Source organism: Mizuhopecten yessoensis, unplaced genomic scaffold (assembly GCF_002113885.1).
Source record: "Mizuhopecten yessoensis strain PY_sf001 unplaced genomic scaffold, ASM211388v2 scaffold11133, whole genome shotgun sequence".
Lineage (NCBI taxonomy): Eukaryota > Metazoa > Mollusca > Bivalvia > Pectinida > Pectinidae > Mizuhopecten > Mizuhopecten yessoensis.
The window spans coordinates 469,384-485,262 of record NW_018408896.1 but is presented as its reverse complement, the minus strand read 5'-3'; the positions used below and the strand labels follow the sequence as shown (position 1 = coordinate 485,262).

Genomic DNA, 15,879 nt, shown 5'->3' with positions numbered 1-15,879 from the left:
TAGCATGCATTATAACTTCATACATGAATACAACACATAAACTATTATTTAAAGTAATACTAATAGAACAATCTTGTTTACAGGTAAACCTACATTTGGTTTTGGAGAAGGACTAGATGAGGATGGCCTAGACCAGTCTGGGGGGTCATTTCACGGGGGCTCGCAGGGCTCTCCTGGCTCCCAGGGGGAACGTATAGAGAGGTTTTCAAGAAAAGTTTTCGTTGGGGGCCTGCCGCCTGACATTGATGAAGGTAAAGCTATTCCCTTCAGGACATGTATATAAACTGATGCTTAGAAATACATGTGTTGATCTAGAGACCGATCGTATAAGGGAGGAGAAGGGTTGTGGGATATCTCCATTTTAGCAATGAAGGATTAGCCTAAAAATGTTTCAAGAAATCATGTAATTAATAAACTAAAGTACAACTTATAAGCTGTCTGGATCAGCCCCCTATCTCTTTTGTAAGTTTTTAGAAAACAAGGGAAACTAAATTTTATGAAATCAGAAGTGTGTTCTGCAAATATGCAAGAGAAGTTCGAATATGGATCAAATGTGTACATTATACGTTATTACAATAATATGTAAAAGACTTTGTTCATGAATAAATTGATCCATCAATATCCTATACATTGTAACTACTGGCCATACACTTTATGTTGATACAATGTTGATACTCTAAAATTTTATGTTTGGATACAATTTCATTGTTTATTGGGTTGGCTTCTATTTGCAGTTATATTTAATGTTGATGTCCTTTTATCAGGAACATTTTGTTCTAAATATGTCGGTCAATACATAATATAAAAAAATCACCATGTAATGCAGTCAGAGACTCGACACCAAAATGTCAAAAACTGTTATCATGACATGTATAGATCTATAAATTAATGCAGGTTGGATGTGAAAGACAAACCCAACCATTTGGTTTATTATAGAGTATTGTGTACACAGCTACTAGTTGTATTTCATATCGATAAAATGAAAGTGAAAGGTTTATAGTCGAACCACTATAGGCAGACTTTTTATGTATCTGACTGAAATGAATTAAGACAACTTTTATATGTAGCAAGCCTTATTTGTGTGTATTATGTAAATGTTTATACTTGTGTAAATATTCATGAATGGGTCTTGGCACCTTTTGCCTGGAAAATGTCCATTTATATATAGCAGTTTGGAAACTTCTGCCTCTGAAATCTTTCATTATGTATATATACTGACCACAAAGCTGAGGGTTCAACATATGTTGCTGGTACCATGTCTGTAGGGTGTTCAGGACGCTTTAAATCTGAATCTTACAGTACTAGTGTACCCAAGGCCAGCCTTGTACAATATGCTGGGGGGGGCGGGGGGGGCGGTAATTCTGAATCTTGCAGTACTAGTGTACCCAAGGCCAGCCTTGTACGATATGCTTGGGGTGTGTGTGTGTGTAATTCTGAATCTGAATCTTACAGTACTAGTGTACCCAAGGCTAGCCTTGTACGATATGCTGGGGGGGTGGTCGGTAATTCTGAATCTTGCAGTACTAGTGTACCCAAGGCCAGCCTTGTATGATATGCTGGGTGGGGGGGGGGGGGAATTCCATGAAAACAAAGTTTGAACCCCAGATTTTCAGCAACAAAACCCTTAATTTTCAACTGCAACTTAACAAAATTGAAATAATGTACAGTATACAGTGTACATGTATTTACAGTTGGTTGTTAGAATGATATAAAAAGGGTAAATACAAGGCAGTGCTCATTTGTGGTACTGCTTATACTGTTTTGCGGATTGCTTACTGTTACATTGATGTGTTTTTCAGAGGAAATTACTGCAGCTTTTAGAAGATTTGGTGCACTGGTTGTTGACTGGCCCCATAAGGCAGAGAGCAAGTCATACTTTCCTCCAAAAGGTTGGTGCACAGTGTTAACTTCAGGCAATATTCTTCAGGTCCTATTGGAGTGACCATAATTTGTCACAGAGATAAAAAAAATTAGACCAGCATACATTGTATGTCAACCTCTTGACCTGCTCAGAGCTATTTGTCCATCTTAGGAAACTCCCAGAGAGGGTTGGTTGGTTGTACAGAGTTTAATGTCCTATCAACAACTTAGGTCATTTAAGGATGTGTCTCAGAGAGGGATAACAGCGTGAGAAACATCCCAAGGTATCTGATAATTTCGAGAAATGCAAATGATATAAATGGTCAGCTGACGTTGTTTATGTAGGTTTACATTGAAGTCAGTTTACATTGAAATAGAAACACTGACTAATGAAAAGAAAGACATTATATAGAACAATAAAAAGAAAGACATTATATAGAACAATAAAAAGAAAGACATTAGATAGAACAATAAAAAGAAAGACATTAGATAGAACAATAAAAAGAAAGACATTATATAGAACAATAAAAAGAAAGACATTATGTTGACTTTTTCCCCCCCATTAACCCAGAGAAATTTTGTATAATTTTATGTTTTAAATGTCACAGGACAAAGAAAACTTTGCAAAGGATGCAGAAATATATAGAAAAAAACTACTAAAAACATTTAAATAAAATGTACTTTTCTAGGGTAAATATTGTTAGGTGTAACAGAATCTCTATAACTGATTTAATTGGGAGAGAATGACAATTGGGAATATTTTATCAAGTTACTTCTTGATCGTTTACAGTTTAAAACCTGTGCTGCATCAATTCTCACCTCATTTCCACTTCTTTTAACATTAAAAAACGTTATTAAGTAGAGGAGATGTCAAAGGAATAAATGTGAAAAGTGCATTATAACACAGTGTAGTAGGATTAGTTTCTTACCTAGCTTTGGACTAAAAGACCTAAGTGCCATTAAGGCCCAAAGTTCACAAAATCGTTTTAGTAATATAGGTTTCAATTTCGCAATTCCTCTGTATGCAATCGTGTTTAAAAGTAAATAGATCCCCAAAACTACTTGCTGGGTTCTAATTACACTCCAAGAACATGAATTACCCGACATCCAACATGGCTTGTTATGGCTACAATTGGTTGAGAAATTTCTTACTTTATCTGCAGCTGTATTGGGATGAGGTTGTTCATGCTTTGTGGAGGTATACAACGAGTGTATTGACTTTTATATTTCTGGATTCAAGATGATTGCTGTGCTGTGGCCATTGATTGCCTAAAATATTCATGACTATAAATTCTGATTTAATTAGCACACCTGGTCCGAAGGTTGAAAATGACCTCGGCCAACTTGCAAGGAAAGAGGGGGTCAAGCATTTTGTTGAGCTTGTCCTGCTTTCAAGGTCAAAATGGTCAAATAAATCAAATATTTAAGTGACTTCTTATGACTAACCAAAGAAGTCTAGGTCATGATATTTGGCCAAAAGCATGTTCAAATATGTGACATTTTTAAGATCAGGGTGGTCAGATTTATTAAAAAGTTTTAATCAATTTCTTCTACATTACCAAGAAGCATATGATTACAAAAGCCTGTAGTATACTGGGATGAAGTTCAAATAAATGTTCTTGTCCTACTAGGGTCATGGTGTTTGGTGTGTAGCATGCCAGGTATGAAGAGACATTGTTCAAATTAATGACCTTGATCTGTTTTCAAGGTCACATGTGTCAGATATGTTAAAATCTTTCGACTGTTTTTTTCGGAATAACCAAGACCAAAAGGTGATGAAATTTGATCAGAAGCGTGCTTTGATGAAGCACTACACAGTTTTTTTTCCAAATGAATGACCTTGAATGATCTTTTACTATTCATGTTTAATTATAATTTAAGTTTTCGAGACTTAATGTAACAGTCTCTTAAATACAAGTAACACTTGTTCCTGTTATTTTTTCTATATAAATAATTTTTCTTTTTCATACTTCATTAATGAGAACAATAAAGGATTAGGCACTGACTTTCAGCAAACTGGTGGATTATATTTTCTATAATTCTTTTGTATCTACTCAAAAGTTTAAAACATGAACAAGATCTTGACATTGCAATTTATTGTTCACAAATTTGAATCCCTTGTGACTATAAGTAGATATTTTATATATCCTAGAATTGAAATGTTTGTTTTTGTGTTTAGTTTGTGGATCCTTTTTACAAGAAAACTGAAACAATAACACTGTATTGAAAATGTTCCTGTCTGCAATGCAGCAGTAGGGATATAGCTGTATACTGAGCTATACTGGCCAAGATTGGCAGTACAATGCATTATTGATGCGCACTCTCGGAGAATCCCGATGTGTTATACTATCTATGCCTTTTATTATACAGTACAGCCCAATAATTGAAGAACTCGGAAATTGATTTATTCATTAAAACCCTCTTTGAATGAAGCAATTAAAAATATCTTTTAATCTTTTTCGCTTGATAAAAATTGCTCAATTAACGATTGCGGATAATTACTGTCACATAATGCTTTGGCTAAAGAATCTGGTTATATTAATTGCTGTGTGCTATTTGACCACTGACACCAGTTATGGAAGGGTATATGATTGGTAGCATCTGGTGAAATAGGAGCCTAGTGGCTGTTACCTCTGTGTGCTAGCTATATTGATTGTGGCCTTATTGATTGGTTCCTATTCACTCAGGAAGATCTAGAGACTACATCTGTACACCGAGATCCTGTGGCTTCAGCACCCCATAAATCCTGCAAGACAAGCAGCCTGGCTGGGCCCTAAGTACATAATCCTGGTCATGTTCATGTGTACCTTTGTCATAATACAGGATGTTATACCTCAGTTAGTTACCAGGTAGAACCCGATCCATCATACTATTGGGAAGGGAGAGTCAATTTCATCTCCCTATCACAGTATTCTCTGGGTGTGCAGATGACATTCCAGCCCTATGGTATCTCATACAGAAAATGAGCCTAGTTAGTTGGATATCTGCCATATGTGTAGGAATATACAAAAATGATTTTACATTGTTTTTTGACTACGTATATATAAGAAAAGATGTAGTTTATGTACTTGTTTATAAATGTGTTTGGATTTTGTCCCTTACTTTTTTTTCTGTTACTTTTTTTTATGACATATCAGATTTATTCAGGTGACATAAGCTCAATTATACAAAAGTACACTTTTTTGTGAATAAATATTTCCATTCAGAAGGAAATACTCTGCATGATTGTATTGTGAACAAATATATGTTCATTCACATAATTGAGGATACGGGTCTGCCATATTTTTGATCAGCCATCATATAAATATTTGTGCAAGATTACCTAGCCTCCAAGAGTTTAACCAAGTTCAAACAGTACCTCTGTGATATAGACGTCTGTGGCTTAACATTTTACAAGCAAGTGCCTATGGTCGCTCTGGTAACATAACCCCTTGATACACAGATTTAACAAAAGAAGTTGCATATTATGAAATACACACTAGTGCTCGGAATCGGTCCGATTTTGAAGATCGATTATCGGACAACTACATCATATTTGGCTAATAACTTTATCTAAGATATGATGAGAAAAAATACTTCAGATATTGACAATGACCGGTAGGTTACCGTTTGAGAAGTGAACATACCTTTTCCTATCTCCTGCAAATGAGTCATGATGATAGCGATTGTAACACAAACAAATCAGGTTATGCATCTTGGGTTAAGTACTTGATATGACATTTATTATTGTGAAATTAACCCAGGTGTAAAGTTTATGTCCCACTGTCCCTTCGCTGAAAAAAGAAAGTGTTTTCATTCCGGTGCCCGCCATTTGCCATACCTCCGGATTTCGTCAGTTATAAATTTAGCCGTACCTACAAAACACCGCACTGACCTTGATTATGTAATGACGTTATAGCTACCACGCTTGAATGCCGGCATGATTCAAGCAAATAAACAAGAACGGGTGAAAGGGACGTTTTATTTTTGGATTAAACATGAAAAGCAACTATGTATATTAAGAATTTCAATTCTTCATGACAATCCTACAAAAACGATCTTCTTCATGACAAAGCTTCAAAATCGATCTTTCATGTGCTCAATCGATTATCGAATCGACCTCATGTCAAGCTTGATTTATTCGATGTTTCCGGTTATCAGTACACCACTAGTACACACATATAGCTTGACCAAGGTTAAAGTTCAGAAACCCCAGTATTTCACCATTCATCTATCATTCATGGATTATTGACCTTCTGGGCTTATCGAAGTACATTATATATCCATATCTACTGCACAGTTGAAAGAGAATTTCATTAAGATTCATGGGCACATGCTTCAACAGAATGCACAAACTGTTATCTACCTGTTCATGCTTGAATGTGTGATAGAACGTAAGAATGCTTACTACACATCACAACAGATTCTGTCTCTCTCTCTCCCCAGTATAGAGGTTTATATGCTGACTGCATGATCATAGGAGGCAACTAAAGATGTAGGGTCCCTGATAATAATGGGTTTTCTTATGCACCCTCCTCTTATACTGATGACACCAAACAGGCCATAAACTGTTTCCCTGCTTTAGGACCTCTATCTTTTCATAAAAAAGTAGGATAATTTACTCTATCACTCTGGCAAAAAAAAGTAGCTTTGTTTTCTGTTTCAGATTTCAAAAGTCGGGTAGATAGGCAGATAGAAAATCCTTTTTAGTTTATAATAACAAACAATTATTAACTTGTTAAATAGAAAGCGACAGTATAATTAGGTAGATAGAAAACATTATGGGAGGTAAATGTAAGTAGAAAAACAGAAACAAATACTTTTTTGTTTCTAGCTTTAACATATTGGTACATGTACTGATGAATGAATGTCAGTCACACGCAGGCCCTGTGAATGTGTCAATGATGAATTATTTATTTGTTTATCAGTTTTTCAAATACTCGGATGGCATTGATAGAATTTTTATCATTTACTACCATAAAAATTCATAAAACCATGCATGACAGAGATAGCAACTCAAACAGTGCCATTTAAGCATTACATAACAATGGAACATGACGTTGCTGAACGACCGTTGATTTTTTCAATAATATTATTCTGGATGTAGTACAAATGTTAAACAAACTTTTTAAGCTCAAGGTCGTTCTGACCTCCTTTTCAAAATTAATTCACACAGAATCATCATAAAAACATCATGAAAGCAAAATATCATATACAATTCTATCCCCTCTACTTCAGAATCATGTCCTACACCGGTGATTGCCAAGATCCCCTAGGATATCTTGTTAACCCACTTTCGTCACTATAGCTATGAAAACTTATTTGAAAATGAATTATATGGGAATTTGATAACCATTGTGACTTTTTAATAATCTCATCACAGCTTAAAACATCAAGTATCAGCCATGTGAAAATAAGATACACAGCAGTTAGGAGTGAAAGTGGATTGATAGATAGTACAGACAGTTTTATGCATTGTCATGCTCTCAAGTGATGAAGAATTTGTTCTTGATATTTATACAAATTTGCTTCTAAGCATCTTCTCTTTGTCTTTACAAGTGATATATTTACAATCTGAAAAATAAAAAAATAAAATAAAAAATGAGCAGTATTTTTAATCTGTATTAATAACTACAGCTGTTGCGCTGCTGAGAATTTAAAACTGACAAATTTTGCAATTCAAATTACTGTAATGTAAACATATCACCTCTATGCCTGATTCAGTATTGATTTTAGAATTCTCCAAAACAGTTAAAGAGAGACACTAAGTGGATTTATTGTTATCCATCGATACAAATTATACCAAACGTGTTGTGAACGGGTATAATGGTATCGGGTAAAGGATCATTTTGATATCCCGAAGGAGCCATTTTATGGAGGATAAGTGTAATGAATGGATATGATGCATACACAGTAATTACAATGTACCTGTAGCTGGTGTATAACATTCGACTGCAATGAAGTAATGGACTACAAGGTAGTGGAGAATTCTGACTGGAATGTGCCTTGAAGGACCTTCAGCACATTGGCTGCTATTATCCTGTATATTGGCATATTGATGAGAATAGCCTTTGGTGACTTTTGATGGCTGTATTATGTGTTTGTAATGCCCTAATGGCGTGGACAATACTAGCCTTGATTACAGGCCAGAGTTCCCTTTATTCTCTGTGTGATAACATCTGTTTCCCTATGTAAAACTGATCTGGTGTTTGATGTAAAAATAGATTTTGAGCATCCAACATTCTTGTGCTTGCTTCAGGTCTATTTATAGCACTGCTAATCCATACTCTCACTATCGTAATGGAGCACTTCCCCCTGCAACCAAGTCAGAATGAGATTCTTTATTCGGTAGCAATTATACAGATGAATTGTGTTGTGAAACTTTAGGGAAGGTGAATTTCCTGTCATTGTACCCAGCTCTTGCATCATGACCGTGTCTATAAGCCAAATTATAAGAGTCTACTGTAGAAAGTTTATATACCACACAATATATTATATATACACTATCGTGTAACACGAGGAGTGTTTATTTTTAGGGTCTGATCATATTCAGGTATAATTACTTCAGATAGTAAGAATTTGGCAGTTGAAGTGTTTTGGGCTTGATTATCAAGTGTGTATAGTTAGTGCCATCAATGGGGATGGGTCTGACAATTACAGTGATGTACTACTGTATACCCGCTATGATAACATATAAACCTGATAGGACACATGTGATTCACAGAGATATCAACCCTGTGTTATACATGTGACAGTTACATTGTACAATGTACATCATCATTTTACCTGTTTGACTGTAATACATCAGTGTTAATTAATAATTTCGGTGTAGCCTCGGGCTCAATCTTCCTCATACAGATGATCTCTATGCTACATGTATATATAGCTGTAGCTCTAGACTTGGCATGAAATTTTCAATCAATTACTCCTTTATTAATGAACTTACTCATCATCGGGAGGAGATTCCCGAATCAGGAACTAGATTGAATTATTTATGTGCCTGGAAATAGATAAATGTCAGTTCTAAGGTTTAGGAAGATAGAACTGTAGGCACCTTTATGTGTGTTAAACGTACTTATAATATAACCTGTATGTGGTTATTTCTGTACTTTAGAACATGGATTTCTGTTCATGTACATTGTATATATGTAGATCTAGTATGTGTAATGTGAGAACGTTAGAACCAGTTTATTCTAGACAGTGTAGGTGGCTATATATGTACAGTAAAACCTGTCTAATCCAGACAGTGTATGTGGTTATATATGTACACTAAAACCTGTCTAATCCAGACAGTGTAGGTGGCTATATATGTACAGTAAACCCTGTCTAATCCAGACAGTGTAGGTGGCTATATATGTACAGTAAAACCTGTCTAATCCAGACAGTGTAGGTGGCTGGCTATACATGTACAGTAAAACCTGTCTAATCCAGACAGTGTAGGTGACTATATATGTACAGTAAAACCTGTCTAATCCAGACAGTGTAGGTGGCTATATATGTACAGTAAAACCTGTCTAATCCAGACAGTATAGGTGGCTGGCTATACATGTACAGTAAAACCTTGTCTAATCCAGACAGTATATATGGCTATATATGTACAGTAAAATCTGTCTAATCCAGACTGTAAAGGTGGTTACACATGAATTATAAAACCTGTCTTGTCCAGACAGAATAATAGTCATGTGCATTAAAACCTGTCTAATCCAGAAACTTCTGAAAGTATATGTTGCTATGTATTTGCAGTAAAACCTGTCTAATCCAGCCAGTTAAGGTGACTTGTACATGTACAGAAAAACCTGTCTAATCAAGACAGTATATATTGCTATACTTGTACAGTTAAACCTGTCTAATCCAGACAGTATATATGGCAATATATGTACAGTAAAACCTGTCTAATCCAGACTGTATAGGTGACTATACATGTACAGAAAAACCTGTTTAATCAAGACAGTATATATGGCTATACATGTACAGTAAAACCTGTCTAATTCAGACAGTATATATGGCTATACATGAACAGTAAAACCTGTCTAATCCATACTGTATAGGTGACTATTGATGTACAGTGAAACCTGTCTAAATCTAATTCAGAGAGTGTATGTGGCTATTCATGTACAATGAAACATGTTTAATCTAGAAAGAATATGTGTTCAATAAAATCTGTCTTAATTAAGCAGTATAGGCATTAATATTTGTACAGTAAAAGAGATATATATCTTTGTCAGAAAATATTGGTTATTATGTACATTATAACCTGCCTTATTCGGACAGAATATGTTTAACCCAGACTTACTGTTATTTACATATGTTCATTTATATATGGCTATAATCATATATAAATCAACTGTGATACAGCATAAATTTGCATATATGTACATATTGTTACACTTGCGATTGGCTGAGTGTTACAGCATATTGATGTATTTGTACATATTACATGTGGCTATAATCCTGTGTTTTCCCCAGCAAACAGTTATACACAGCCTATATTTTCCTACATGTTACATGCATTGTGTTAGAATTCCTGAGCCCCTCCCAAGCACTGAGGTGTTCATTGGCCAGCTGTTATGATGTGATCAATAACTTGTGTTTGTGTTGACGATTCACTTCAAATTTGAACAAAGCTTCAGTGTGGACAGAGGAAGCAGGCATTGATTCTAGGCCCCAAGGATCAGGCCTACAATATACAGCTAAACACTGCAATTTGGTAGATCAATATACAGTGATGGAGTCACTTCATATTACATCTGCACTGCTAGGTCAAGGTCATCTGTGAAGGACATGGGGGAAATGTGCTGTGTGCTTCATATTCAATATGAAACAGATGTTGGGACAATGCATCAGTTTAATAAAATTACCTGATATCTTACACAGTTTGTTCAGTGTCACCAAACTGACCAGTTATTCAACACATGTTAGGAATTAATTAGTATCGTAAGCTCACCTGGGACAAAGTGCCTGTGATTTTACTTGAAAGTGCAGCATCTGGTGTCAAATTCTTTTTGAACAATCTTTCTATAAAGCGGTGTATTGATTAATACTTGGCCTGTAGCCTGTGTGGGTGGGTACCAAATTCAAAGTTCAAATACATTTTCTTGGCCCACTCTCAAGGGCACAAGAAGGTTGTGTATGCTAAAAGTTAAAATGACTTCTTCTGAAGATCATAATCAATAATTCCTGAAGTGATGGTATTTTGCCTGTTGCTTGCTTTCTATCAAATTTATTGAAAAAATTGAGCTTGACTTCCTTTTTAAGCCAAATAGGTAAAATATATTAAAAAGAAAATTCAGATATCCATATAGTCTAGAATATTCCATATCTTGCTTGGATGGGTCTTAGACTATCAAGTTCAAAGTAACTCGCCTGAAGGCTACCAAAGTTGTTCAGTGAACTACCTAGACTCACTTCAAAGGTTCACAGCGGTCAAATTTGTAAACATGTGAAAACAAATTCTTCTAAAGATCCAAAAAGCAAGAATGATATGATTAGTCAATATATATATGGACTATTTTTTTTGTAATCACCTAGATAGCAAGTCTCCAATACATATGTACAAATTATTGAGTGTAAAACCATATCAAAATAAAGGAAATTAAAAATAAAATGCACATTAGGGTAATAATGTTCATAGTTCTGGACAAAAATTGCAAGGTTTTTTTCTTCTAATTTATCGACTATGTCCCCAATATTAATTTATTTGTTGTTTCAAGATAAAAGATATCCATTCTTTTGATTTTCTGTAAGCATTTATATTTAATAATGCTTCCCTTTGTGTATTTGCAGGTTACTGCTTTTTACTGTTCCAAGATGAGATGTCGGTCCAAGCTCTGATTGAGTCCTGTATTGTAGACGACGACAAATTGTACTGGTGTGTTTCCAGCCCAACAATGAAAGATAAACCTGTAAGTAAAGGGTTCAATCTACATTTGAAAATGATTTTCACAGATTTGAAGGACACTAAGAAATTTCAAAATGTAACTTATCAAATTAGTTGTAAAATTAATGCAAGACCTCTTACTGTATCCATATCCCTGTGAGTGTGTGCACCCTTTTCTTTATTCTGAAGAAAATATGTTAGTTATCCTTCTTTCTTCCCTATATCATCAAAAAGACACACACACACACACAAAACTGTAATTGAGTAGGAGGATATGAGATAACACGAAAATTACAGAACAACTTTATCATAAGCTACATTATCTTTTGTATTTCATTTTCTCCCTCTACATTATTTTCATGTTTTTTGTGGTAGTATCTCTTGAAAGCAAGATAAAATTCCATCGTCCGTTTCATAAATTAGCGATGATTTTGTTTGCAGAGATTTTGTGTGATCTGTGAACCCACACATTACCTTGCCATTGTGATATGTTACAGGTTCAGATCCGGCCATGGAATTTAAGTGATTCTGACTTTGTGATGGATGGGTCTCAGCCACTTGACCCTAGGAAAACTATTTTTGTGGGAGGGGTTCCTAGACCACTGAGAGCAGGTATATTTAGAAGACCCTCCCAGAAAATTTACATTACTATGTTTGCTGCCATAGTCGAAAAACATTGTTCAGTTATGGCTAAGTTATACAGCTCTTCAAGTTGAATGCACTTTTCTAAATGTACGACTGCAATTTGCAGTCTGGAAGCATTGTTTAGATATGTTAACAAGATGCTATTTATTCATTGGTCAAGAAGGTCACATGGTGACCCCCTGACTCATTATGAATTCTCACAGAAACTATATGTCTACTGTAGGTCAGTGAAAAACTACTTAACTACCATTACTCAAATGCTACATAAGTAACTTTACTTCGATCCGTCAAATGCTACATTAGTAATACCTCACAGAACTTTTTGCATACCTCATGCAGTCCACTCACTGCTGTGACATGTATGCAGGGTTAGACACTAACTATTTTAGCTTGGTAGTCCACAGGACTAGTTGAATAGATTATTTACTAGTCCTTCGTCCTAAAGAAACATCGCGATCTACAGCACGAAATTTCAAAAGTAATCAACTGCAGGGAACATAAAATAATTATTGCCATAAAAATATGGTGGAGCTGTAGGAAAATTTTGACAATTATCATGCAATATATCTTATTTTAAGCTGTTTTCTAAATTTTAAAAAGAAATATTTTTATTTTATAATCATATTTTTCACAAGTCCAAAGGACCATTTAGGTTAGGTGATTCATTAGTCCTTGCTGAAATCTACTAGTCCAGGACTAGCGGACTAGTATTGGTGTAGACCCCTGGTATGTTAGATTTGTCCAGCTCCAACATGGCGAGATAGATAAAAGGGTATATATAAAGTTTCTACAACAATGATTTTACATATATCAAAAAGGAAACATGGACCCAACACTCTTATATATCTCTTTCTACTAGTCCAGGACTAGCAGACTAGTATTAATGTAGACCCCTGGTATGTTAGGTGTCATGATAATGGTTATGGTAACAAAAATCCTTGTAATCATTGCTGAAAAGTTAAACTCTCTAGTTGTGTAATAAAATAGTTGTATGATTTCACAATTAGCTGGACATTGCAATATACAAATGCATTGGTAGGTTAGCTTGGCCTTATTTTCCATTGTACATTCAATGCTGATTTGTTTGTTACAGTGGAGCTGGCCATGATAATGGACCGGTTATATGGTGGTGTATGCTATGCAGGGATTGACACTGATCCAGAACTGAAATATCCGAAGGGGGCAGGGCGAGTGGCGTTTTCTAATCAACAGAGCTACATTGCTGCTATCAGTGCGAGATTTGTCCAGCTCCAACATGGCGAGATAGATAAAAGGGTATATATACAGTTTCTACAACAATGATTTTACATATATCAAAAAGGAAACATGGACCCAACACTCTTGTATATCTCTTTCCACAAAATATTTTTATATATTTTTTGTATGCTAACGTCTTTTGCTATATCAACATAAGAAACCTGTATACCTGGTATGTATATTAATACAATGTGTATAAGTAAATTATATCACTTATTTTGATAAGGAAGTAAAAGTAACAACTACACAACTTCAGATTTATTATTCTAGTATTGATGATAATGTGTCCCGTTCATTAGAGAGGAGACGAGGGTAGTGTTAACGTTATTTTTAAGATATAAGTTTGTGATAAAAATCTGTGGGAATTTAGTGCACATATATAAATGTTTCATGAATGATGATTGTTGAAGAAAGAAAATGGTTATAGTTAAAATTCTTTAAGATTCTGTGACTTTTCCTGTGAGAAACTTGTTGCAGCCATCAGCAATAGTAAAAGGGGATCTTGGGTTCCTGGTTTTTCGGTACTGTATAAATATACAATTTTTGTCAAAAGGATATACCACAAGACTGATTTCTTTTCTTTTCTTATCCTACAGGATACAAAGTCATTATTTGAGACTCTTTATATCTTGTTATCACAGGTGGAGGTTAAGCCGTACGTGCTGGACGACCAAATGTGTGATGAGTGCCAAGGTGCCAGATGCGGAGGAAAGTTTGCACCGTTCTTCTGTGCAAACGTCACCTGCTTACAGTACTACTGTGAGCACTGTTGGGCCCAGATCCACTCTCGGCCGGGAAGGGAATTTCATAAGCCACTAGTGAAAGAAGGCGCCGATCGACCCAGAGCTGTACCGTTTCGATGGTGTTAGGCCATGGTCAGGATGTTTTGGAGAAGAATGAAGAGATGCCTCATTGAGGAATGTTCCAATTGGTGAAGCTAATTTATAATATTTAGAGGAAAGGGGATGAAACAGATTAGATTTTGAAATGTGGAGTATTTATGAGATCATTTGATACAACAACATTTATATATTTATCTGTAGATATTCTGTTATCCATATTTTTTATTTTAGTCAGAATTTAGAGTTAATATATTTATTACAAATATTGTATTGTGATTTCGTCAGTGCTGCACTGCCACAGCATTATGTGGATATAGTTATTTGATATTTATGCAGTCTCCTTGCAAAACTGTGATTGTCTCTGGCAAATTGACAGGACCACAAGTGTTTACTTGAAGTCATGATCAAGGGGTAATAAGCTTTGCCCTGAACTCCTAGCAGAGGTATGGTTATAGATGTCTAGTGCTCTTAGTTATATTGTGTGTTGTCTGGTTCTGTACAGAACAGCAGTATTGCCAAAAGCTGTTCAACTTGTGTTCACGACAACATCACAACATCATCAAGTATGTTGTAGAATTTGCTCTTTTCATCGGGTCGTAAGGTCTCTCTCAATCTTTTACCATGGTTTATGGGATTTCAAACTCTTTTTTTATTTGCCTTGTATCATATTTATTCAAATATTGCTTATTTAATAGAATATATTTTTATTTGGAAATTATATTTTGCCACTTTGCAGATTGTCTGTGTAAAGAGTAAGATACATCTATAAACATACTTTTGCAGGTGGTTGAAAAACTGTCAGTTTCAACTGATTTGCTGTTAGAAAGGTATGCTGTGGTTACAATTTTTGTATGTTTTTGTGGACAACATGTCCACACTGATGTTGTTAGCACTATACTTATTAATGACAACTTGTCTCACGCAGCCAGTCCAGACGCACATGGGCATGGCCATCTGCATAGAGAGGGGAGTATGTTCTAGGGCTGGAGACAATCTGTCAGAAAATCACAGCCCCTGTTAAGCAGTCAGAGGTTTAGTCTGCCCTTCAGTATAGGGGTGAGCATCTTTATAGAAATTTTCCTACTAGATGGGTGGTTGGCTTGGCTAAGCATGAGGGGTTAGGGTGGTTGGCTTGGCTAACTATGAGGGGTTAGAGTGGTTGGCTTGGCTAACCATGAGGGGTTAGGATGGTTGGCTTGGCTAACCATGAGGGGTTAGGGTCGTTGACTTGGCTAACTATGAGGGGTTAGGGTGGTTGGCTTGGCTAGCCATGAGGGGTTAGGGAGGTTGGCTTGGCTAACCATGAGGGGTTAGGGTGGTTGGCTTGGCTAACTATGAGGGGTTAGGGTGGTTGGCTTGGCTAACTATGAGGGGTTAGACTACTCATTCTGAGAGTATGCTTACATCTGTATATAGTAT

General features: G+C 35.6%; 1 protein-coding gene across 1 annotated transcript in view; it reads left to right on the top strand.

Annotated features, from left to right (window-relative positions):
* Window positions 1–15,879, top strand: part of LOC110466485 (cytoplasmic polyadenylation element-binding protein 2-like) — a 28,029-nt gene extending 12,150 nt beyond the window's left edge. Inside the window, exons 3-8 of the mRNA XM_021523016.1 lie at window positions 84–251; window positions 1,800–1,889; window positions 11,623–11,741; window positions 12,214–12,328; window positions 13,455–13,636; window positions 14,260–15,879. Of these exons, the coding sequence (XP_021378691.1) occupies window positions 84–251; window positions 1,800–1,889; window positions 11,623–11,741; window positions 12,214–12,328; window positions 13,455–13,636; window positions 14,260–14,487 (902 nt within the window). The 3' untranslated portion in view covers window positions 14,488–15,879. The remainder of the gene's footprint in view (window positions 1–83; window positions 252–1,799; window positions 1,890–11,622; window positions 11,742–12,213; window positions 12,329–13,454; window positions 13,637–14,259) is intronic.